The 27,395-nt window shown below is 40.1% G+C and overlaps 1 protein-coding gene across 4 annotated transcripts in view; it reads right to left on the bottom strand.

Annotated features, from left to right (window-relative positions):
- The window catches only part of LOC127571451 (protein bassoon-like), a 389,147-nt gene that overhangs the window by 135,210 nt on the left and 226,542 nt on the right, over positions 1–27,395 (bottom strand). For all 4 annotated transcript variants that reach the window (XM_052017819.1, XM_052017816.1, XM_052017817.1 and 1 more), the window contains exons 6-7: positions 9,928–12,064; positions 8,570–9,510 (exon numbers count right to left, since the gene is read on the bottom strand). In XM_052017819.1, the coding sequence (XP_051873779.1) occupies positions 8,570–9,510; positions 9,928–12,064 (3,078 nt within the window). The remainder of the gene's footprint in view (positions 1–8,569; positions 9,511–9,927; positions 12,065–27,395) is intronic.

Genomic DNA, 27,395 nt, shown 5'->3' with positions numbered 1-27,395 from the left:
TGAAGGAAGATGATTGATCTGAAATGGTGTTGAATCATTAAAGGGCAGTACAGAACAGTTAAGGGCTAGTGGCAGGTCATAGAGTCATACAGCATGGAAACTGGCGCTTCATCCCAACTGGTTTATGCTGACCAAGCTAGTCCCATTTGTCAGCATTTGGTCCATATTCTTCTGAACCATTCCTGTCCATGTACCTATCTAAATGTCCTCTAAAAATCGTTATTGTATCTGCCTCAACCACATCCTGTGGCAGCTCATTTGACATACACAGCACCCTTTGTGTAAAAAAAGTTGCCCCTCAAGTTCCTACTAAATCTTTCCCCCTCACCTTAAACCTATACCCTCCAGTTCTTGAGGTGAGTTTCAATTTTCTATTCATTTTTATTTCCAGAATTGCATAGATCCTTTGAAGACAGAAATGCTTAGTGATATAGTCTGGTGGAGAAAAAGAACCTGGTGAACAGTCAAACCCAAAATGTTAAATCATCTCATCTTTTCCAGATATTGACTTGCCTACTTGACATCTGTGAGGCCAATGTTGAGAAAGCATGCATGGTTTATTCATTAGGATCTTGAATATTTAAAATATTGATCGGAACTCTGCTGACATAACCTGGATTTTGCAAGTATCTCAACTCCGTTTGCATATTTAGGAGGTAGAGATACCAGTCTTTTTCAGATAATGAATATATCCATTTACCTCTCTATTATAAGCTCCACAAATATTTAGTCACATCTGGAGCTGGTGGAAGCTGACCTATTTTTGCAGGGAATGTCTTCCATTCTTGTTGCAGTAACAACTTGAATTTGTGTAGCACTCTGACATAATGAAACATCGCAGTGCACTTTCCAGAAGTTCTCTTAAAACAAAACAGTGATTCACATAAAGAATAAGGATATGAGGAGATACGATGGATGAGGAGATAAGTTCGGTGGGCAAGAGCAGGCAGAAACAATGGGCCTTCCAGAACAGTCCTGTTTGTGGATCTTGGGTAAGTGATAGAAGCAGGAAGTGCACGATTGAGCCACTATCAGGTAAGAGGCTGTGGAGGAGAGATCTCCTGACGTAATGAGATCTGTGACAGTGCAGGAGATGATGGCCTGGTGTTTGTCAGTGGGGTCATCGTTCAGGGGTTGATAAGAGGAGGTATCTGAGAGCTGTGGTCTGGCCGCTGCAAGATAGAGGTCAGTCAGCCAAACAACAACGGCACCGCCCTTATCTGAGGGTTTGATGTCCAGTTTACAATTGGTGCGAAGTGAATGGAGGACTGCGTGTTCGAAGAGGGTGAGATTGGGGTGGGCCAGGGGAGTGGAGAGGTCGAGATGGTTGATGTCATAGCAGTAATTGGAGATGAAAAGGTTGAGAGAGGGTAAAAGGCCCAAAGGGGTGTCCAAGAGGAAGGACTATTGGAGAAGTGAGAAAAGGTCATCTATGGGGGATGAGAATTTATTGCCAAAGCAGTAGGCAGGGAGGTGGAGACATTGGAACAAGAGCTCCACATCATGGTGGGCCCAGAACTCGTTGAGGTGTGGGAACAGGGGTACAAAGGTGAGGCCTTTGCTGAAAACTGACTGCTCAGCATCATATAGAGGGGGAGGTCAGGGGGATGGTAAAGACCTTGCAGGGGTTGGAGCTGGAGCAAGGATGAGGGTCAGAGGAGGGGGACGAGGATAATGGGAGAGGGGGAGGTAAGCTGACGGGAAGGGGTGAGGTGAGAGGAAGGGGTGAGGTGAGAGTAAGGGGGATCTCAGGGGAAAGAGGGGAGGAGGAAGTAGTAAGTGTAGTGGGGGGCCTGGGGGTGGGATATGAGGTCAGAAGGTGAGGAGCGGTGGTGAGGAGAGAGGTGAGGGAAGGAAGAGAAAGATCTGGTGGATCATTGGGAGCTTGGGGCTATGTAGGAACTGTCATATTTAGACCCACTGATGTCGGCTCAAACACCCAGTAGCTATATTCCAACCACAAGAGAAACCTACAACCTAACTGAATGATTAAATGAATTGTCGATACTACAGCAATAAATATTTTTAAAATTTGTTTATTAAGTACATGATTAGGGGTGAGAGTAATGATTTTTTAAAGTAAATAGAGACTATCAAATTCTATTTCCTTCATAAGTTGCTGAAGAAGATTTAAAATGTGGAATGAAAACTTAGGTATTCAAGACATCCACAATACATCTGGTGGCAAGCCAGGAAAAAAAAATTCAGAATCTTTTATCAGAAAACCCAGGGAGAAATAGGCAATGGAAGACTTCTTATTTGTTAAGATGGATGGGATTATGTGATGGTTGGGTTGTACAGTGGGACTCAGGTGTACATATGTAAATCTCACCCAGATCTGGCACAAATGCATTGGTTTCACCAGTTTTCTTAAGAATTAAAAAAAAATTGGTAAACAATTACTTTTTTTACTAAGTAACCAGAATAGTTAACTTTGTGATGGGGACAAGTCAGATAACTTAACCCCATATTAACATTCCCATACAATGAGGTCAAAAGTTTAAGGTCACATCATTTTACAACATGGACCAAACACAACAAAATCCATGAGAACTTTTTCAAGGCCTTCTTTACATATTGTGTAATATCATCACCTTCTCTAAGCCTACTGGCCACTATAAGCTTGCTTCATGAAAGGTCAGGGTGTAACAAAAAAATTCTAATTAATAAGAGCAGTTTATACATCCCACTGACACTGTTGGATCCCAAGACTGTGAAACGTCCAGCTGAGATTGCACCCATCATGGAAAATTATATATTTGCTGGCAGTATCTTGGTGTAAAGCATCTTGCTGTACAAACAGATATGTTCTGGGAATGGGCTTCCATTATTATCATCTTTATTATCATCATTAATTATCATCTTAACCATTTTTTTCCTCTGAAGGAGTTAAAAATAACTGCTCTCCATGGAAAACTCTACAGTGTGATACTTTCTCCCCTGTATCCAATAGTTGGAGCTGACTTAATTATGAATTAGTAATCAATGATCTGACATGCCTCAGCATAATTACTTACAAAGAACAACATAATGGGTAACCTCTTTCCTAGTACAGAAAGAACATAGCAACCATCTTTATATTTCGGGCAGATCACCATACATTTTCATGCCCAGTATATCCATCAAAGAATATTTATTGTACACTCTGTATGATGTCTGTTCTGTTTCCAGTCAAGGGGACTCAGGAAATAATTATTTGTGCTTATTATGCCTCGTACATACATAAAAAACATAATAAATAGGAGCAGGAATAGGACATTTGGCCTGCTGAGCCTGCTTTGCCATTCAATATGATCATGGCTGATCTGGCCGTAGACTCAGATCCACCCACCTGCCTTTTTCCGATAACCCTTAATTCTACTATGCGAAAATCTATCTAATTGGATCTTAACTATATTTAATGAGGTAGCCTCTACTGCTTCCCTAGGCAGAGAATTCCACAGATTTACTACTCTCTGGGAAAAGCAGTTTCTCCTCATCTCTGTCCGAAATCTATTCCCCTGAATCTTGAGGCTAGTTCTAGACTCACCTACCACTGGAAACAACCTTCCTGCCTATAGTTTATCTATCCCTTTCATAATTTTATATGTTTCTATAAGATCTTTCTTCTGAATTCCAGCGAGTATAGTCCCAGGCTACTCAATCTCTCCTCATATGCTAACCCCCGCATCTCCAGAATCAACCTGGTGAACCTCCTCTGCACTGCTTCCAAAGACAGTATATCCTTCCTCAAGTAAGGAGAACAGAATTGCACAAAGTACTCCAGGTGAGGCCTCACCAGTACCCTGTACAGTTGCAGCATGACCTCCCTGCTCTTAAATTTAATCCCTCTAGCAATGGCCAACATTCTATTTGCCTTCTTGATAACCTGTTGCACCTGCAAACCAACCTTTTGCGATTTATGCACAAGCACTCCCAAGTCCCTCTGCACAACAGCATGCTGCAACCTTTCACCATTTAAATAATAATCTGATCTTCTACTTTTCCTTCCAAAGTGGATGACCTTGCATTCACCAACATCGTACTCCATCTGCCAGACCCTTGCCCACTCACTTAACCTATCTACATCTCTCTGCAGACTCTCCATATCCTCTGCACAACTTGCTTTTCCACTCAACTTAGTGTCATCAGCAAACTTAGATATGCTACACTCGGTCCCCTCTTCCAAATCGTTAATGTATATCATGTACATTTGCAGGCCCAGCACTGACCCCTGCAGCACCCCACTCATCACTGATTGCCAACCATTTATCTCAACTCTCTGCCTTCTATTGGTTAACCAATCCACTAACCATGCTATTGTATTACCCACAACTCCATGCATCCTTATCTTATGGATAAGTCTTTTATGCGGCACCTTATCGAATGCCTTCTGGAAATCCAAGTATATAACATCCACCTGCTCCACTCTATCCGCTGCACTTATTATATCCTCAAAGAACTCCAGTAAGTTTGTCAAATAGGGCCTGCCCTTCCTGAATTCATGCTGTGCCTGCCTGATGGAACCACTTCTATCCAGATGTCTCGCTATTTCTTCCTTAATGATGGCTTCAAGCATTTTCCCGACTACAGACGTTAAGCTAACTGGCCTATAGTTACCTTCCTTTTGCCTACATCCTTTTTTAAACAGTGGCATGACATTCGCTGTTTTCCAATCTGCCGGAACCTGCCCAGAGCCCAGAGAATTTTAGCAAATTATCACAAATACCTCTACTATAACTTCCGCCATTTCTTTCAGTATCCTGGGATGCATCTCATCAGGACCAGGGGGCTTGTCTAGCTTTAGACCCATAAGTTTGCTCATCACTACCTCTTTAAGATTAGTGACAGTGATTGTATCGAGGTCTTCACCTCCCATCACGTCCATAACATCTCTCTTTGGCATGTTAGACATGTCCTCCACCATAAAGACCAACACAAAATAGTCGTTCAAGGTCTCGGCCATTTCCACATTACCCAATATTAATTCCCCCTTCTCATCTTCCAAGGGACCCACGTTCACTTTCGTCACCCTTTTCCACTATATTTAATTATAAAAACTTTTACTACCTGTTTTTATATTTTGCGCTAGTTTCCTTTCATAATCTATCTTCCCTTTTCTTATTGCTTGCTTAGTGGTTCTTTACTGCTTTTTAAAGTTTTCCTAATCTTCCAGTTTTCCACTACTCTTGGTGACTTTGTATGCATGAACTTTTAGCTTGATGCCTTCATTTATTTCCTTAGTTATCCAAGGCTGGCTCTCCCCCCACACACACCCCCCCCCCCCCCCCCAGCTTACTGTCCTTTCTTTTAACTGGAATATACTTTGTTGAGCACTGTGAAAAATCTCTTTAAAAGTCTTCCACTGTTCCTCAACTGCCCCACCATATAGCCTGTGTTCCCAGTCTATACTCACCAACTCCTCCCTCATCCCATTGTAGTCTCCCTTGGTTAGGCATAATACACTGGTTTTAGATCGAACAATTGCACCCTCCATTTGTACGAGAAAGTCAATCATACTGTGATCACTCTTTCCAAGAAGATCCCTAACTACGAGATTGTTAATTTTACGTGTCTCATTGCACAGGACCAGATCTAAGATAGCATTTTCCCTTGTAGGTTCACAAACATGCTGTTCAAGAAAGTTATGACTGATGCATTCTATAAAGTCTTCCTTAAGATTGCCTCGACCAACTTGATTCGCCCAATCTATGTGGAAGTTAAAGTTCCCCATGACAACTGCCGTTCCATTCTTACATGCATCAAATATTTCTTGGTTTATTATCTGCGTCACTGTAATGTTATTATTCGGTGGCCTATAGATAACTCCCACCAGTGATTTTTTCCTTTACTGTTCCAAATCTCTACCCAGATGGACTCAACATTCTGCTCCCTAGATCTTATATCGTCTCTCACTATTGCCCTGATCTCATTCTTAATTGAGTGCTACCTTACCTCCCTTACCTTCCTGCCTATCCTTCCACATTACCTGATACCCTTGGATATTTAATTCCCACACATCTCCACCCTGCAACCATGTTTCTGCAATGGCCACTAAATCATACCCTTTTGTACTGACTTGTGTCACAAGTTCATTTCGAATACTACAGGCATTCAGATAAAGTGCCCTTATCTCATTATCCTTTTAGAATCTAGTAACCTTTGTGTCCTTTGCATTTGACTTTTCCGTATTCCACTCTTACTCTTCTTTTTTCTAACTTTTGCTTTGTTCTCTGCTTTGCTTCCCTCTGTCTTCCCATTCCTCTGCCATGTTAGTTTAAACCCTCCCCAACAGAACTAGCAAACAATCCCCCAGGACATTGATCCCAGTCCTGTCCAGGTGTAGACTGTCTGGTTTGTACTGGTTCCACTTGCCCCAGAACCAGTTCCATTGCCCCAGGAATCTAAAACCCTCCCTCCTGCACCACTGCTGAAGCCACATATTCATCCTAACTCTGCTGCTATTCCTACTCTGATTAGCACGTGGTACAGGTAGTAATCCTGAGATAACCTTTGAGGTCCTACTTTTTAATCTATCTCCTAGTTCCCTAAATTCGGCTTGTAGGACCTCATCCTGCTTTTTTCCTATATCGTTGGTACCTACATGCACCACGACAACTGGCTGTTCATCTTCCCCTTCCAGAATGCCCTGTAGCCGCTCTGAGACATCTCTGACCCTTGCCCCCAGGAGGCAACACACCAACCGGGAGTCCCATTTGCAGCCACAGAAGCTCCTGTCTACTCCCCTTACCATTGAATTCCCTACCACTATTGCTCTGCCACTCTTTTTCCTGCCCTCCTGCATAGCAGAGCCACTCACGGTTCCATGATCCAGGCTACTGCTGCCTTCACTTGATGAGCCATCTCCCCCAGCAGTATCCAAAGTGGTATATTTGGAGGGAGATGACCACAGGGGTCTCCTGCATTACCTACCTGCTACTATTCTGCCTGTTGGTCATCCATTCCCTATCTTTCCCGATACCCTTAAACTGCGGTCTGACCAACTCACTAAACGTGCTGTCCACAACTTTCTCAGCATCGCGGATGCTCCAAAGTAAATCCAAGTGCAGCTCCAGTGGCGTCATGCAGTCTGACAGGAGCTGCAGCTGCACACATAGTCATCAGGGACACTGGCAGCCTCCCTGCGTTCCCACATTGCGCAGGAGGAACATGACACGGGTCTGAGCTCACCTGTCGTGACAAAAAAGCTTTGAGGGAAAATAAAGAGACAGAAAAAAAGAATAAGAACCTATCCTCACCTTACCTTAGTGTTGCTCGCCCTCCTCAGTGAAGCCTGGTATTTACCAAAGCCCACACTCAGACAATCAGCAGCACTTTGACGAGACAGCAGCCCCTCTCAAAACGTCTGCCCCAAAATGGTCGCTCCGCTTGACACTTACTTCTTTTTATTGACTACTGTTATCTAGCCAATGAGCCAATCAACTATTAACAACTTGTAAATGTGCCTCTTTTATACTCCTGCAATGTGAAGCTCCCAAGCACAAGCACAGAGACTCACCTGTTTTCAAATCTCCCGCTCTAAATCGGTCTACCTTTAGTCAGTCCAAATTGGTCTATAATATTGCTATCTTTAATTCAGTGCTCCCTTTTCTTGTAATTCCTACATACAGGTAGATTAGCTGATGATGATACAGCTATAAAAGATGAAGATTGTGACATAATATCCTGTTGTTGCAAGATAGGTTAAAAAATTATGTACTTATGTACCTATTTGAGGAGATCATTAAAAGACCTGAAAAAACAACTATTGGAAATATCCAGGGGTTTATACTGTACAAGTCAACTGCAAAACAAATTATTAACCCGAATTAGTTTCCTACTTTAGTCTCCAGATAATGCATGAAAATTTAATATTACTGAAAGCAAACAGATTATCTGAGTGTTTGTGTGCAATACAGAACAAACCTTCACTAACTTAAACCTTGAGTACATGAATCTACATAACTGTCTCAGTCCGGTAGTCAAAGCAGTTAATCAAATTAGGCTTTATTCTAGAACACCATAATTTTTAATCCATCTGGGCTAAAAAAATGTCACTTGTCAGTCATTAAATTTTATTCTTTGGGAATATAAAAGCAATCACTACTTGATTAATACTAATTGAGAAACTGAAAAAAATGTGTACAGGAAATATCTCAAAAAGAAAAATGAGAGAATCATAAAAGTTTTATCTTAAAAAAAATAGGTTGAAGCGGGATAGTTTGTTTTTTTTTGTTTTGATCACTTTATAACATTATCCTTCAGCAGGGAGATAAAAAGCCAGTATTCGTTCCTCATTCCAATCCAGTGACCTTTGTCAGTCAATATGTGTGCAAAATAGGATTAGACATGTTGTGATGCCGTCTCAGTGGAATAACCAGGCATCATTTAATGTTGGCACAATACATCAGGAATGGTAAGCTTGATGAGGAACTGGACAGCTATTAGTACCTGTTGAATCATACGCAATGTGATATAAGTAAAACTGAGAAATTAAAACATAGAAAACTGCATTATGTGATATATCTCTGAGTTACACTGTTCATTCCTAACCTTGATGATGAGATAATAACAGTGAATTAAAAATTACCATGGTTGGCCTTGTTTGTGGCTGCTGTGCTTGGGGTTGAGGTTGAGGCTGTTGTTGCCCGACCGGTTGCTGAAGGGTCTGTTGCTGCTGTGCCTGTTGTGGTGGCTGCTGCTGCTGCTGTTGTTGCTGTTGTTGTTGGCGTTGCTGCTGCTGTGCTGGTTGCTGCTGCTGGGTTTGCTGTGGCTCTTGTTGCTGCGGTGCCCGTGCTTGTTGCTGCTGTGGCTGCCGTGCCCGTTGCTGCGGTTGAGATTGGCGTGGCTGCTGCTGTTGCTGCAGCGTGGGTGCTTGTTGCTGCAGTTGCGACGGGGGCTGCACTTGCGACGGTTGAGGCTGCCGCACTTGCGACGCTGACTGCCGCACTGGCTGTTGCGAATGATTTTGCCGTGATGGTGGAGGCTGACTGTGCTGGGTCCGAGTATGTTGTTGAGGAGATGAGGATTCCGACTGTTTTCTGGTTGACTGTTGTTGTTGCTGCGAGTGCTTCTGGGATCGTGATGACTCAGCATCAAGATGATGCCCAGAAGCTGATCGAGGCTGGGTCCATTCTGCAGAACCTAGGTGAGGATCTCGTTGGGATCTTTGCTCTGATTGTTGGCTTCTTTTCTGCAAAGGCGGTTGGGAATATTGCCGGGATTCTTGGCGAAATTGCTCTTTTGAGTGCTGCCTTGAAGATTTCCGTGAAGGTTCATCAGCTGCATGGCGTGACGAATGTCGGGCAGGTTCTCCGTACTGATATGCAGACTGTTTCTGGTGCTCTTTTGAGGAGTACCGTGACTGTGAACGATCTACCGGTTGCCATGAATCATCTGTTGGTTCATCATAGTCATGGCGCGAGTGGCTTCGGTAACTGCGTCTCTGTGATGAAGGCTGTCCACTGTAATGTCTGGAACGCTCCCTGGGCTTTTCAAACCAGTCTGTCTCCTCTTGGCCCAAATGATAGGCTTCAAAAACCAAAAACACATTACAGTCATTTGTTCTCCTGTTGTGCCTGTGGTACCAAGACTGTAGCCATGCAATGATTCAGTGCAGGCAGCTTATCACATGCAGCCAGCTTGCCACATGCAGTGAGTCCCAGGATAAGATACTTGACACACAACATTACCCCACAAAACACATCACTGACCATACATACCACCAATAGCAACAATGAGCTGTGTAGCATGCTTACGTTAAAAAAGAGTGCATAGAAAGGAATAAAGGCACATGCCAGTCAATTAGGCTTTAAATGAAAGAATTAAGTCTATTTTATACATGCAGATATTTACACTGTTGATGTTTTTCTGATGAAAACTTTGCATTGGCCATGCTTTCTAAATGATCTTTGTTAAGTTGACAAGATCACCAGTGATATTCTTTACCTTCACTGTCAGACACAGCACAGTGCATATCATCCATGATGTAACCGTCATCCTCTCTATAAGTATAGCTACGTGATGTCTCTTTTCCATCCTGCACATCAGGCAGGGAGTGGCTAGAGCCAAATTGAGATCGGCTGTCTACAACATTTGGTGGGAGAGGTTCTCTAGATGCCCTTCCTGCATGCACCTGATTTCCCAGAGGACTCAAAGGGCTTTCCTCTTGGGATGCTTGGGCTCTTATAGGACCACGTCCTCGACTATGGCCCATTCCTGTCTTCTGAGACCGCTCCATTGCATCTCTTTCATAAGATTTACTTCTAGGACTAGGGGCTTCTTTTCCAGATTTTTCCATCCCATACATTGAGGAAGATCTTGATCTGTTGCCATTGCTGTAGCCTCTCTCTGAATCTTGCAATGATTCTCTACTACCATGACCAGAATATCTCTGATGATCATAAATGTTCTTCTTGAGACCATATGTTATCTCATCCTGAAGCTTCTGTGCCTTCAAGATCACATTGTTTCCTGCTGCTGAAGTTGTTGCAGGATATGAAGCAAAATCAGATTCCACATCTTTAGCTTCCTCTATTGGCGAAAACTTGGAGATTTTCTGTTCTATATTTTGTTTTCTGTGTTTGCTGCGTTTGGCAGATACCACAGCGGGAGCCTGTTGCTTCGATGAATGCTTTTGAGACCCATAAGAAGAGTTGTGCTTGTCTGTTCGAGAGGAATGTTTGTGATTGCTATCTGCATAGTAACATGAAGATCCACTTGAGCTATTTGATATTCTGCCATGGCCATCTGAATTCCTTTGGTATCCATTCTTCCCTCGATGGTCTGATACTTGGAGGTCATATATGTCTTCCTCTGATTCATCACCAGCTTTATTATATGCATGGGTCCTATTAGAATTGGTTGCCTCCATGAAGTCATTCTTTTCTTTTCCATGTCTTGTATTACTAGGTTGAGGAGGTGGTTCTACTTTCTGATTTTCTGTTGCTGAGGTATTCTCTTTGGTCAATTCACTAATATCATCAATCATAACATAATTGCGAGAAATATTGTGTTCTAGGTTTGCATACAGGGAGTCTGCTGAATAGTTAGTTGAAGGACTTTCTATTGCACTTCCACTGTCAGCAACTCTCAACTCTGTATTCTTGTACTGGTCATAGTTGTTACTCACTGTTGTAGTTGTGTAAACTTTCTCAGATGAAGTCGCAGAAATAATTGCATTTGTATTACCAATTACTTCATAATTGGTGGGTATCTTCTGTTCAAGATCAGCTAATGATGTTTGCCTTGGCTTCTGATGTTGTGTTGGGACGTTTGCCTGTTGCTGATACTGAGCAGACTGGAAGGGAGCCTGATTTGGATAGGTAGTATGAGTATTGTACTGGTTAGGTGACTGGAATCCAGCTATGTTCTGTAAACTACTGTCAGTCTGGTAGTTTGTGTTCTGGGGATATGATTGTGGCTGAAAAGTGTTTTGAGAATGTAAATTTGGATGAGACTGAAAATTGTTTTGTGACTGGTAAGTATTGGGAACTGGATAATGGAGTGGTTGATATCCTCCTTGTTGATAGGTTGTCAGACCTTGAGAAGTGACCTGTGATGGAGGGTAATGAGATGATGTGGTTGGATGCTGTGCTATTGAAAATTCAGAATACTGATTGAGTGGAGCAGTGTGTGGCCTCGCTAAGAGATTGTTGCTGTTGTATGAAGATATTCTGACATTATTAACTTCGCTGTCCGACATATAATCCCTGTCCTCTCCCAGACCCCGTACATATCCCAGATCTCGTTTGGTTGGATCTTTGACAAATGTTTCCTTCCTTCGATTGATTCCAAGCTCTATGTATCGTAGCTTTGCATCAATTTCTTTCTCTTCTTCATCAAGCTCTGCCTGTTTCTTCTGGAGTTTGTTTGATTCTTGCTCTACTTTTTCCAGTTCATGACTGATATCCTTCAGGAGTTTATCACGAGTGATCTGATCTGGCAGTGGTCCCCGTTTGCGAGGCAGTGAAGTTGCAAATAGTTGTGGATGAAGTGGTACACCGCCGTGCATTATTTCTTCAGGTGGTGGACTAGGTAGTGTTCTTTTCACTTTCTTCATTGTGCTCTGCTGCAAGTTTCCAATCTGAAATATAAAAATGCAAATTTTCTGTTACCTCTTTGAAGTACGTCAAGTCATATGAATGTTTGTCATAAATTAATTACTTTCCCAGAAAAAATGACCAAATCAAAAACAATGAAATGAATTATCAAATTAGTAGGAAACAGGATGCAGTATGCTAATCTTCTTGAGCTGTGACTCCAAATATATATCAGATCTCATCTGCACCCATAATAGAAACCATGAAGGTTCCATTGATAACATTAAATACAAGTTGTTGGAGCATATTTTCTTCTTGTGATCAACTGTCTTGGAAATAAATCTTTGAGATTTCCATTACCATATATTTACCTGGCAACAATCAATCACAATTTGAAAAATAAAATTAAGATGCAAACTTATGTACAATTCCTTTCTGAAAATGACATGTTAAAATTTTGACTTGGTAGATAATAATTTATTGTAATTTACCACAGATCTCAGAGTGCACCAGGAATAAATGAAAGAGCATGCAAAAACATACTCATGAAATTGACTGTTCAACATTTTGGAACTAAGATTGAAATATGAGACTGTCCTCTATGAGTTTCTTTGATCAGAACTAGGGAAGGGCTCCAAGCTGAATACTCAATTTTGACCTCAAATTAGTGAGACTTGACTGATTGTAAGATTACTAATGTTCTATATTTTATTTAAGTAACCTAATATATTGCAACCATTCTACTCACTTTGATGATTTGAAATTATTCTCATCACTCAAAGTTTAATTATTGCATCAGTAAATCACCCTGATGTTATTTGAAATGATTCACATTTGGGAATATTTTGGCTTTTATGTAATTGACAAAGAGAACATTTGTGCAGCCTCATCCCCAGTCCATGACAAGAAAAATCACCCGAGATTATTCATTCGTATCATCTTATATGGTTTATCCATCAGCTAATGAAAGCCACTAATGAACCCAGGACTGGAACTCTTTAATGGTATTGGTATTGGTTTATTACTGTCACTTGTACCGAGGTACAGTGAAAAACTTGTTTTGCATATCGCTCATACAGATCAATTCATTACACAGTGCATTGAGGTAGTACAGGGTAAAAATAATAACAGAATACAGAGTAAAGTGTCACAGCTACAGAGGAAGTGCAGTGCAGGTAGACAATAAGGTGCAAGGTCATAACAAGGTAAATTGTGAGGTCAAGAGTCACTCTCATCATATAAGGGAACTGTTCAATAGTCTTTTCACAGTGGGATAGAAGCTGTACTTGAGTCTGGTGGTATATGCCCTCAGGCTCCTGTATCTTCTGCCTGATGGGAGAGGGGACAAGAGAGAATGACCCGGGTGGGTGGGGTCTTTGAGTATGTTGGCTGCTTCACAGGGCAGCAAGAGGTATAGACAGAGGGGAGGCTGGTTTCTGTGATGTGCTGGACTGTGTCCATAACTCTCTGCAGTTTCTTGCAGACCCAGGCAGAACAGTTGCCATACCAAGCCGTGATGCATCCTGATAGGATGCTTTCTATGGTGCATTGATAAAAGTTGGTGAGTGTCAAAGGTGACATGCCAAATTTCTTTAGCCTTCTGAGGAAGTGAGGGTGCTGGTGAGCTTTCTTGGCCATGACATCTACATGGTTGGACAAGGACAGGCTATTGGTGACATTCACTCCTCGGAACTTGAAACTCTCAACCCTCTCATCCTCAGCACCATTGATGTAGACAGGTGCATATACACCATCCCCCCTTCCTGAAGTCAATGACCAGCTCTTTTGTTTTGCTGACATTGAGGGATAGGTTGTTGTCATGACACCATGCCACTGAGCTCTCTATCTCCTTCCTGTACTCTGACTCATCGTTATTTGAGATACGGCCCACTAAGGTGGTATCATCTGCAAACTTGTAGATGGAGTTAAAGCAGAATCTGGCCATGCAGTCATGAATATATTGAGGGTAGAGTAGAGGATGCAGCCTTGTGGGGCACCAGTGTTGAGAATAATTGTGCTGGAGGTGTTGCTGCCTATCCTCACTGATTGCGGTCTGTTGGTCAGAATGTCAAGGATCCAGTTTCAGAGGGAGGTGTCGAGTCCCAGGTCTCGGAGTTTGGTGATGAGTTTGCTTGGAATTATAGTATCATAACAAAAGCAAGCAAACAATATAAGAAAAACAATGGTAGAAAAGACTCTCAGTCCCAGGATTTTAAAGGTGTTAAAGAAATTGCATGTATTTTCGGAATAATCTTACAAAGTTCTCTCAATCCAGGAATTTTACCTTTAGAGATCAGAAAATTACAGATGTAATTCCATTATTTGAAAAAGAGTGTGAGAGAGCATCCAGGAAATTATAGACCTGCTAGTTTAAAATCTGCTGCAGAGAGATACTGGAACTTATAATTAAAAGCAAAGTGACTGAGCACTTGAGAAATTTCAGCTTATTAGTGAGAGCTGCGATGGATTTAAAAAGGACTGTCATGATTTATGATAAATATACTTAACTGAATTTCTGATCAAGCAGCTAAAGCATTCGTTAGAAAAGCACCCTCAATTCTATTTTGTATGAATTTCCAAAAGGCATTCAATAAGTTCCAAGTATAAAAATATTAGCTAAAATAAAGTTCATGGAATTGAATGCAAACTATTGATCTGGTTAATGGATTGGTTTAGCAGTAGAAGATTGAATTTAGCTTGATAAATATATACTCAAATTGAAGGAAGTGATTGATGGCACCAACAGAGATTGTTGTTAACAATTCACTACATTTATTAATGAGTAATGAAGTGAGTCACGCATCCAAGTTCACCAATGACACAGACTGGCAGATAGTAAGTGGTGAATCTGGGAGCATGAAATTACAAAGAAGTAATCTGAGACTATGTGAGTCAGTAAAATAGTGGCAGACAGATTTCAAAACACACTTGGTACAAGGCTATATATTTTGAACCAAAAAAGGTGCATTTATTAGTTGGAAAAATACTAGGAACATTTGAAATCTGAAAGGTTTTAGGGTTGAATGCACGCAGATTGCTAAAATGTTGTGGTGACAGACATATAAAAGCAAAATGACTAATGAAATGTTGGCCTTTATAAGTAGAGGGTTTGAATAGAGGGAGGATTTTTTTGTACACATTTACAAGGTGATGAGTAGAGATCACATAACCTAGGCTTGAAGATCAGCTGAGTCACTGGCTACTGATCCTTCTGCCACCAGAAAAGACAGCTGTCATTTACTGTTGCCATCAAAAACATATGATTTGGAATATGACCATCAAAGTTCTTTTTCACCCCTTCTCCTGAGAACAACCCCAGTGTTTCCAGCCTCTCCATATAAATAAAGTCCCTCATGTCTTAGACCAAGCTGGGAAACATCTTCTGTACTCTTTCCAAGACATTGACATCTTCCTAAAATGAAGTTTACATGGTACTAAGAATGTTTAATTATTGCTGGTATCTTACTAACAATGCACTTTAAAAAGACATAATTACAAAAAACTATGGGCTTGCAGTGTCCTGTGACTTGAGAAAGATTAAAAAAGGGAAGTGGCAACATTGAAAATTAATCTCAATTTAAGTTAATTTGGTAGTTTGAAGCTGTATAGTAGGTTCACTGAGCCTCCGTTTAGATGATGACAACATTTGAAAGAACAAGACCTATGGCTACCATGCCCATAGCACCAGCAAACAAAGCAGGTGTGATAGAAGAATATATACAATAGGACTTTACACTGACCTTGTAAAATAATCCTATAATAGCTTCCTCAAATAGTTTTGCTGTCTTCAAAGATCAATGCAGATACCCAGTTGTCTCTTATTTCCAGCATTTCCTTTGAAGATTTAAGTTACATTGCCCCTCCTCATTCTTTTTATCTAATGTATAGTAGCACTTCTCAGCATTAAATATTATTTTATCTCTTCAGAGGTCTTTCCAGATCTTCCTGAATCTTATCAACCATGTTAGAATAGACTACAAGTTAAAATTAGGATCTTGTTTTCTCAATGGCATTTAATATTAGACTGGCAGGTGATTTTATCCACTTCAGGCAATACTTATATACTAACAAGATAAAAGTTTGAATTTGTTTCCTGTTTTTTCTGGACATGGCGCATGCATCAGTGTTATAACTGGTGGGGCTGCTGCCTCACAGCACCGGAGACCTTGGGTGCTGTCTGTGTGGAGGTTGCACTTTCTCCCTGTGACCGCGTGGGTTTCCTCTGGGTGTTCTGATTTCCTTCCACATCACAAAGATGTGCTGATTGGTAAGTTAACAGGCCACAGTAAATTGCCCCAGAGTGTGGGTGAGTGCTAGAATCTGGGGAGAATTGACAAAATTTTGGCGAGAATAAAAAGTGGGACTGATGTAGAATTGGTGTAAATGGTGATTGACTGGACAGGCATTAATATGGTTCCTCCCACACAATGCAACTTTTCTGGTGTCCAGTGATGAAACTACAAAGATGCCTCCTGTAACATACTTACAGAAATACATTCTAATACAATGTGACACAGTTACATCAATATATAAAATATATAACACATTTAAAATTCTCTCTGGAACAAGGCTTTCATACAATTGTTTATAATTTAGTCATCAATATTGTGAACATTTCAGCAATGTGCCTTCACTAACATAGAACATGATTCTCTCAATGATGCAGAAATTAATACAGTCCCCTCATTTCAACAACTTATTTTGATATTTTAATTACTCTCTATAACCCTGAGAATGCATTCATTGGTGTACAGATTTCAAATCAACTATGAGACTATGTAACAGTGTGGCCCAAGGACAAGTGGCCAGCAAGCTTTGTGGCTCAATGGTCATCATTAGATCCGGCCCAATGTGTTTAATTATAGCTGGCATCTTACCAACAATGCATTTTTAAAGTATAATTACAAAAAAAACTATTGGCTTGCAGGGCATTGTGACTTGGAAATGATGAGACAAAGGAAGTGGTAACATTGAACCTTACTTTCAACTGAAGGCAACATGGTAATTTGAACCAAAATTCACTGAGCCTCGATTCAGATAATGGCAATGTTAGAAGTTATATGGCTACCATTTCCATAGCACCAGCAGCAAAGCAGGGCTGATACATACAATAAGACTTTGTAAAGTAATATTATTTCTTCTGAAAAAAATAGGGGTTCATTGGAAGTTTCCTTTTCATTCTTCACAGAGTACCAAGTCAGGAATAGATCATATAATTAAAGTCTCATAAGAAGTGGAAAAATTATCTTTTTAATAAAACAAATGATAGTACTTGACAGTTTGACTTTAACCAAATCCAGGCAGAAAATTACAAGCTATCAATTTTTTGCTCAACACTCCAATAACGTAAGGCATTCCCAATGGGCAAACAGTACAGATCAGCAATAAATAGTGTGGAAAGATTCAAAATTCTGTCTCAAGTTCCGCCGTTAGCTGATTAGTATCAGAGCAAGTGAAAAGATACAGTGGTCCTGTGCAAAGGAGAGAGGTGATGCCACAGAATGTTTAACTAAACAGGAAGTGTGTACCTTTGGATATTATTGGAAGCAAGACCTGATCTTGCTGTGTTATCCCTTTCAATTGAACAATCCTTATGATTCTGGTTGTCACTTGGATATGATACTGGAGAGCTGTCAGTATCTGTGATGAAAGCTAACTGCACAAAATTTAATACTCGATTTAATGAATGTCCCCAAATTTGGCTTTAACCAATTAAACATTTTAAGAATCAAAGCATTTGTTTTTCTTCAGTGATCTGGTACATTGAGTCCCAAGAGACCTCATTTCCTTCCTGGACTATTGTGCAAGGTTTATGACCAATTAACTTTCTTTACTTTTTGCAGAAATCTTGACTGAAGCACAATACATTATATATTCTTCAGCTTTTGACTGCATATGTTGATTTTGCCCATCCAATCTGAATCATTTTTTGAAGTTCTTTATTAGAAGTACTGTTCAAAGATGTTGTCTCCAAATGTAATACCCTTAGAGAACACATTAAGTCTTACCAAATATATTTAAGTAATTTATTAATACAATAATGTGGAAGGTTGATAGAATACATTTAACATATCCAGATAGATTTACATATTAAATAGCAGGATTAGGCCACTTGGTATCTTCTGCCTCCTCCGCTGCTCAATATCATGGCTGATTATTTACTGCTACCTTCCTGCATTAACCGTATATCCCTTGATTCCTTTCATATCTAAAATCCAATCCGTCTCAGTCTTGAATAAACTCAGTAACTGAGCCTTCTCAGACCTCTCGGGTGGAGAATTTCCAAAAAAATTCTTCTCATCGCTATTCTAAATGGTAAACCTGTTATTTTGAAGCTGTAATCTCTGGTTTTGGGCAATGCCACCAGGGGAAACATCAACACTGCATCTGCCCTGTCAAGCCCCTGAAGATGTTATACACTTCTATAAGGTCACCTTTCATTCTTCCAAACTCTAAAAAATGTAATCTCAGTTTGGCATCTTCTTATATGACAAACCTGCATTCCCACTATTACAAGTACATCCTTTCTTCAGCAGAAAGACCACATCTGAGCACAATATTCCAGACACAGTCATAGTGGGACACCAGATATTTGCAGCAAGAACTCGCTACCATAGTACTAAAACCCTCTTACACTAAAGACCAAGATATGAATTAGAAGCAGGAGGAGTTTAGTTGCCCTTTAAGTCTGCTTTTATAAAATCATTGCTGGTCTGACTGGAACCTAATTTCTATATTTCCATCTACCCTTGGGAACCATTCACCTCCTTGCTTAGCAAGAATCTATCTACCTCTACCAAAAGAATCTTCAAATACACAGCTTTCACATTTAAGCTGAGAGGAGAAAGATTTTAAGGGGAGAGGGGAAAGATTTCAAAGGGACTTTATGGGCAATTTCTTCACACAGAGGGTGGTGCATACATGGAATGAGCTGTCAGAGAAAGTGGTTGAGGCAGATACAATAACGACATCCAAAAGACATTTGGACAGGTACATGGATAGGAATGGTTTAAAGAGTTATGGGCTAAATGCAGGTAAATGGGACTGGCTTAGATAGGCACCTTTGTCAGCATAGATGAGTGGGCTGAAGGACCTGTTTCCAGGATGTATTACTCCATGACTTTAAGGGAGTTCCAAAGACACATGACTTTCTGAGAGAAAAACTTCTGTCTCTTCTCTTTAGTAAATGCATGACCACTTATTTTCAAATAGTGACCTCTAGTTCTGGATTCTTCCACAAGAGAAAACATCCTCTCCACATACACATCATCAAGACCCCTCAGGATCGTATATATTTCCTGTTTGCTTTCCTAATCGCTAGCTGAATATTCACATTTTCAGTGATTCATGTTTTAGGGCATCCAGGTCTCTCTGAATGCCAACACCTTTCGTTATCTTTCCATTAAAGAAAAACTTGTCTTTTTATTTTTTGTACTAAAGTGGATAAACTCAGATTTCTTCTCATTCCATTTACCACAACCTTGCCCATTGACTATCCATGTCCCTTAAAACCTCTCTACAACCTTGTCACAGCCAACACTGCCGCTGAGTTTGTATCAACAACAAATTCAGACACATTGCACTTCATCTCCTTATCCAAATCTTTGATACAGATTGTGAACAGCTGGGGTCCCAGTACCGATCCACAGTATACCGTGGATCACTGCCTCCTAATCTGAAAATGACCCATTTATTCCTACTCTGTTTTCTGTCCATTTACCAATCCTTTATCCACATCAGTATATTGCCCCCAATGCTGTGCACTCTAATTTTGTTTAATGATCTCTTCTATGGCACATTATTAAAGGCATCCTGAAACCACACATACAGCATATCATCTGGTTCACCCTTACCTATGCTGCTGGGTACAACCTCAAGATTTGTCAAATGTGATTTCCCATTCACAAATCCATTTTGACTCTGCCCCCATCATATTATTATTTTGTAAGAAACTGTTACCACTTCCTTTATAACAGATTCTAGGCATAAGCCGCAGAAGAGCCTGGCATCAGTGGTAAAGAAAATGCTGTAATTTATTATCAAGGATTTAAAATTGACTTAGCAGTGAAAGACGAGATTGGCAAGGGGCAAAAAACACTTTAGTCTGAGTACAGTATTGAGTGCTATATTCCTCGATGACTTCTGCTGTTCACAACATTTCTGAATGCTATAGAACAATGTACTAGTATTAAATCAGTTCATTACACAAAGACAAGAGACGAGGTCGTGTGCTTACACAAACTTATATAGCTAAGTGAAGTTTGGAGGAACGGTGTCACTATGGAAGAATGCATACTTTAAATGCATTTGAAAAATGTACAAGTGAACATACGTTTAGCATCAAAGGTCTCCGATTTTAATGTAATCTGAAAGACTGAACTTTGTCGACATAATGTGGTTCTCCTTAAAACAAATACCATTAAATAATGTACTATTAAGATAATGTCTTAGACTACTGGAAGGTGGGAGGCGTGAAACCACAGGCATTAATGCTGGGAATTCCCTGGTTTAATACTAATGTAAACATTAGTCCGAAAAGTCAGAATTTTAAAAATCATTAACAACAATGATGCAATTAAGTTTTAATTTATTTCAGGAAAAACGGCAGAGTAACAACTATTCCAGAATAGCAAGGAACCAAGCAGTTTATAGGAGTAAGGAATGTAAAGTGATTAGCATTAGTAAAGAAAAATAACTAGAGAAACTAATGGGACAAGGAGCCAGCTAATCACCTAGAATTGAAGGTCAACATCCAAAATTTCTAAAAGAGGTGGCTATGGAGATTGTTTGGCTTGGATGCCTTGGTTGTGATCAACTTTGAATAAGAACAATCCCATGGATTGAAAAAACAGCAAACACAACATTGTTATTCAAAAAGTGAGGGAGAAAACATGAAACAACAGGACCGACAAACTGATTTCTGCTGTCAGGGAAATGCTGGAATCCATTATTAAAGAAGAGATAAAAGAGTATTTAGAAAAGTGTGACAGAGTCAAATTCTTTTGTTTTTTTTATTTTTACATTTTCAAAAGATATGTGATAAGTTGCCACATGACAGACAAACACAAGATATGGGCCATGGTTTTGGAGGTGATATGTTAGGACAGAAAGAGGATTTGTCAGTGGACAGGAACCTAAGTAGAAATTCATAGATTATTATCAGGTATAGTAGTGGGATGCCTTAAGGATCAGCATTTGGGTTTCATTGCTAGTTACTATGCACATTAATGACTTAGATAAGGGGACCAATTTGTAATATATCCAAGTATGATGATGATTTCAAGCTAGGTTTGAAAGTAAGGAATATGTAAAGAGGTTTCAAAGGAATACAGAGAAGTGAAATGAGTGAAGAAGAAGGTCGCAGAAAACAATATAATGTGGTGAAGGCAAGGTTATTTATTTTGAACGCAATTTTAACTGGGGACCACCGATTAAACATTGGTGTTCAGAGAGATTAGGGTGCCTGAAATATGCATTATAGAAAATTGATAGGGAAGATATAGCAAGCAAATAAGAAATTGACCACTGTTCCATGGGTCTGTATTGCCCACAGTTTCATCTCCTTATCTTAGGAAGGATAAACCTACTTTTGAGATAGTGCATCAAATGATTCCTAGGATGAGAGTGCAATCTTTAGAGGAATGATTGTGTTGAATGGTCATCTATTCTCAGGAGCCTATTATTCACTGGAATATATACATTTCTGAAAATATTTGAGAGGATAATTGTGGAAGAACTGTTTCCCTTGGCTAGAAGGGCTAGAGTTAGTGCATAGGATAAAGATATTGACCTTTGGGACTGAGATGAAGAGAAATCCTTAGCTCTCTGGGGTAGAAAACTGTGGATGCTCAACTATTAACTTGAAGGCTGAGAAAGATGAATTTTTACAATTCAGAGACATGGTGACTGCTGGCAAGTTAAGATAGATTATCAGCCATGATATTGAATGGTGGAGCAGGCTCATTGAGTTTGGCACACTGCTGTTCTTATTTTTCATGTTCTGATGCCGGTGTTTATGCTCTATATGATCCTCCTCCCAACCTACTTCATAACCATTTATCTTATTTCTTTTCTTCATTAATTATTAACAAGCTTCTTCTTAAGTTTACCTATGATAGTTGCCTCAAGTTCTCCGTGTGTTTAAAAAGTCCTGCAAATTCTGGATAAATGGTGGCTCTCTCACCTCTGAGGCAAAAGATTATGGATTCAAATACCACCCCAAAGACTTGGGCACAATTTTAGGCTGTAAGCTCAGTGCAAGACTGAGGGAGGCTATGTTGTCAGAGGTGTATCTTTCAGATAAATTGCTTAGCCCGTTTTAGTCCCTCAGGTGGATCACGTGCAACTATTTTGAAGAAAGGCAGATGAATTGTCATGGGTGAATTATTTATTTTTCAATCAAAATCATCAAAGATTATCTGCCATTGTCATACTGTTATCTCTGGGGGCTTGCTTTTCACAAACTTGCAACCAACATTATAGCAGTGTAAGTGCAGAAGAGAAAACATTTTGTTTCTTTTCATTTTTTTAAATTAACCACGAAGAATCAAAGAGGTATAATTTTAGGACTTGAAAAAATCTTCTTCAGGAACCCCTTTATAAGGTCCTATCTTTTCCTTGTGCAGTTTTTCAACTTGATCTGACATGAATATGTGATTATACTAATTAATATGGATTGATGAGGCACAAGGGAAACCATGTGAAAAATACTGCAAGTAGATCATTAAGATCAATTATCTCAGGGTTAAGGAAAGGATAGGAGAAAAAAACTGTCAATTTACTAAAATAAAATGAGTAGGAGGAGGAAAAAAGTTTGCATTTAAATAGAGCATTATTACTGCTTTCAGAATTATTCCAAACACACAATTTTGCAGTCAACAGCAAAGTGGCAGCAATAGCCACAAAGGAAGGAGTCCTTCAATACCTAGTAATCTCACCCAGTTTCCAATGTCAGTTGCTTTCAGGCATCGGGTCAAATGGATCCTTCTCGTCTAGCAGCAATATATCATCTGGCTGGATAAGCAGCCAATTACATTGAAGAATTCTCACAGACAACAAACCAGGAAGAGTCACTTTCAGTTAGTATTTTAAACATTTCACAGAGTGTGAAATAAAGTTTAAAATATGCATGTTAGATTCGGGAAGAAACTGAAATATCAAAAATAAATGTTGTTAAATAACAAAAATCAAAATTATATATTAAAGTATTTCAGATTAATTATAATCCAAAATTTTTTTTTTCATTTCCAAAACAGAATTTGCAGCTTAAAATGCCATTAAAAGCTCACTAGGATGTCATGCAACCAAAATATCTTCTTCAACATAACATGATGCGATTAATTTTATATCAATTCCCTGATTCTGCTGAAAGCAGTAAAACAGTACAGCCTGCAAAGCAGGACTGAATCATCAGCACAAACTTTTCGATTCCTACATGTAGAAATCTTGAAGTTGCTATCAATTTCATGATATAATGATAGCAAACAATAATAACTTTTTCATACGACATAGGAGAAGGCAATTTTCAACCATCAAGTCTATGTTGATTTACATAGCTATCCTATTCACCACTAATTTTCCCTGTAACATATTCTTTTCACATTCCCGTCACCTTCCCAGATTCTACCACTCCCGCACACAATAGGGTCAATTTACAGCAGCCAATTAACCACCTACCCATGCATCTTTGAGACATGAGAGAAATCCATGTGATCGCAAGGAAAAGGTGCAAACTCCACACAGGTGACACCGGAGATCAGGATTGAACCTAGTACACTGGAGCTATGAGGTAGCAACCCTACAAGCTGCACCACACTTACAGACAAATAGGGGCTAGACCATTCAATCAATTACACTGTGTACGTTATTGCTGTTTACACAAAGCATCATCCAATAAATAACAACACCAAACATGCTACCAAACTTGTATTGTTGTACTGTTGAAAGTATCCTGACTGGTTGCATCATGGTCTGATACATCAATTCAAATGTGCAGGAATGCAAGAAACTGCAGAGAGTAGTGAACTCAGCCCAATACATCATGGGCACATCCCTCCCCACCATAGAAAGCATCTACATGTACATACTTACATACGACAATAAATTCAACTTTGACTTCAACCTTGTTAATCTCTTTGAGGGCTTTTTGTTAAGGAAGCAATATTGGTCAAGGCATCTGCAAAATCCACTGCTTTTATTTCAAAAAAAAGTGTTGTGTGAGCTCAATACTGCACTAAATTGTCAACCGAGATTACATGGTTAAATCCTGCAAATGGGCTTGAATCCAAAACTTTCTTTTTGATCTAGAGATGAAATTGTCACTAGTTCAGCCATCAGCTAAATGAAGCACTGCATCAACTGTAAACAAGTAGATTTTAAACAAGTCAGCAACCAAGAGAGTCATACATTAGGTATAAGCAAAATTTTATTGTCAACAATCCAAAGATAAAAAAGCTCATGTTATTGTCAATTAGCATCTTTTTAAAAAAATAAAAAATTACCAATGACACACTTGAATGCATATATCAACCTTGCTAAATCTTTCTGCCAGGAATTGTGGGAAGATAAGGTGGTGTTTGGAGTCTGGCTTTCCATTCTACAAACATGAATAATTTACTTGTTTCCTTTATTCTCTGCACAATTCATGTGCTTCTCCACAACAGTAACTCAAAAGAGATCAGCAGGCACTCCTTGAATGAATATGCCTACTCAAGTTCCATCACTGATGCTGTTCTTATCAAAATTACTAATGACAGCCAGTGCAATTGTGACAAAGGTAATATATTCCTCCTTGGCCTGTCTGCAGCCTTTGATGCGGCTAATTCCTGCAATTCCATTCCACTGTTACTCAGCTGAGTAAGACTGCACTTGCCTAATTGCACTTTCACCTCACCAGATATGACCAGAGAATCACATGCCATGTCTTACTGTTCTTGCGTGACCACTTATATCATCTTCCCTGGATTTACCTTTGGGCCTCTTCTATTTCTCATCTATGTGGTGCCCCTCAGCCTATTTCTCATCTATGTGCTGCCCCTCAGCAACATCATATAAAATCAGCATTAGCTTCCACATACCTGCTTATGACTCTCAGCTCTCCCTAACCATCTGCTTAATTCCTCCTCCTTCCTCCCCCATTTTCCAGGATTGTTTAAAAACTAACAGATCACTTTTTTGATGCTTAGTATGAGATAAACAGCAACTTCATCAAACTAAATATTGGCCACAAATTCCAATTCTGACTACTGACTTCACCTGTGGTTTAAAAGTGAATCAGGCTACTTGTAATCATGGTCATAATCATAAATCTAATCCCAAAATGAGGCTTGAACCAGATACTCTTTCCACTGCCAAGGCCACCTATTCCTCTGTAACCTCTACAACATCATTTGACTTGGCTCCTGCCTCAGCTCACTTTCTGCTGAAAACTATATGCACACCTTTTTTTAAACCACTGGACTTGACTATTCCATACCATTCCTGGCTACTCTTTATAAACCTGACGTCATTCAAAATGTTGGTGCCAAATCCATATTTGTACCAAATTCGCTTCGTCGTTCACCCCTGTATTTGTAGATCAACTTGGACTTCTGGTTAAGCAATGTCTTGATTTGAAAATTCTTCCACATCTGCAAAGAGGAGGATATAATAGGGAACCTTGGAGAGCTGTAACCATGACCACCTTCAAGAAAGGAAACAAATCTGACTGTGGTAACTACAAGGGTCTCTCTGCTATCTGCCACAGAGAAATTCATTGTCAGGAACCTCCACTACTGCTTGCTTCCAGTGGACGAAGAGCTGATCCCCAAATTGGAGTGTAAATTCCGTCCATTGAGAGGCACAGTGGACATGATCTTCACTGCATGATATCTCCAAGAGGAATGCAGAGAGCAGCATCAGCCACCATATATGGACTTTTCAACCTAACTAAAGCTTTTACGACATCAGCTGAGGGAAACAATGGAGCATTCTTCTCAAATTCATTAGCCCACAGAAACTCATCTTCATTTTACATTTGCTTCATCTCACATCATAGAGTCAGAGTACTACAGCACAGAAACAGGCCCTTCGGCCCATTTAGTCCATGCCGACCTGATCTTCTGCCTAGTCCCATCTACCTGCACCCGGATCATATCCCTCCAAACCCCTCCCATCCATGTACCTATCCAAACTTCTCTTAAGTGTTACAATTAAACCCGCATCCACCACTTCTGCTGGCAGCTTATTCCACACTCGCACCACCCTCTGAGTGAAGAAGTTTCCCCTCAGATTCCCCTTAAATATTTCACCTTTCACCCTAAACTTATGACCTCTAATTCTAGTCTCACACAACCTGAGGGGGAAAGCCTGCATGCATTCACCCTATCTATACCCCTCAATTTTGTAGACTTCCATAAGATCTCCCTTCATTCTCCTGCACTCCAGGGAATAAAATCCTAATCTATTCAACCTTTCCCTGTAACTCAGGTCCTCAAGTCCTGGCAACATCCATGTAAATTTTCTCTGCAGTCTTTCAAGCTTATTGATATCTTTCCTGTAGGTAGGTGACCAGAACTCCACACAAAACTCTAAATTCGGCCTCACAACTTCAGCATAACATCCCAACTCCTGCACTCAGTGCCCTGATTTATGAAGGCCAAAGTGCCAAAAGCTCTCTTTATGACCCTATCTACCTGTGACTCCACTTTCAAGGAACAGTGGACCTGTATTCCCAGGTCCCTTTGTTCTATTGCACACCTCAGAGCCCTACCAGTGTAAGTCTTACCCTGGTTTGTCCTCCCAAAGTGCAACACCTCACACTTGTCTGCATTAAATTCTACCTGCCATTTTTCAGCCCATTCTCTTAGCTGGTCAAGATCACGTTGTAAGCTTTGATAGCTTTCCTCGCTGTTCACTACACCCCCAATCTTGGTGTCATCCGCAAATTTGCTGATCCAGTTTACCACTTTATCATTAATATAGATGATAAACAACAACGGACCCAGTGCCAATCCCTGCGGCACACCACTAGTCACAGGCCTCCAGTCAGAGAGACAACCATCTACTACTATTCTTTGGCGTCTCCCACTAAGCCAATGTTGAATCCAATTTGCTACTTCACCCTGAATGCCAAGTGACTTAAACTTCTGGACCAACCTCCCATCCGGGACTTTGTCAAAGGCCTTGCTAAAGTCCATGTGGACAACGTCCACTGCCTTTCCCTCATTGACCTTCTTGGTAACCTCCACAAAAAACTCTGTAAGATTGGTTAGACATGACCTACCTTGCACAAAGCCATGTTAACTATCCCTAAACAAGCCCTGTCTCTCCAAATAGAATACCTTCCAATAATTTACCCATGACTGACGTCAGGCTCACTGGCCTATAATTACCCAG

This window comes from Pristis pectinata, chromosome 6 (genome assembly GCF_009764475.1).
Source record: "Pristis pectinata isolate sPriPec2 chromosome 6, sPriPec2.1.pri, whole genome shotgun sequence".
Taxonomy (NCBI): domain Eukaryota; kingdom Metazoa; phylum Chordata; class Chondrichthyes; order Rhinopristiformes; family Pristidae; genus Pristis; species Pristis pectinata.
The sequence above is the reverse complement of the archived record's forward strand: the minus strand, read 5'-3'. Positions and strand labels throughout refer to the sequence as shown.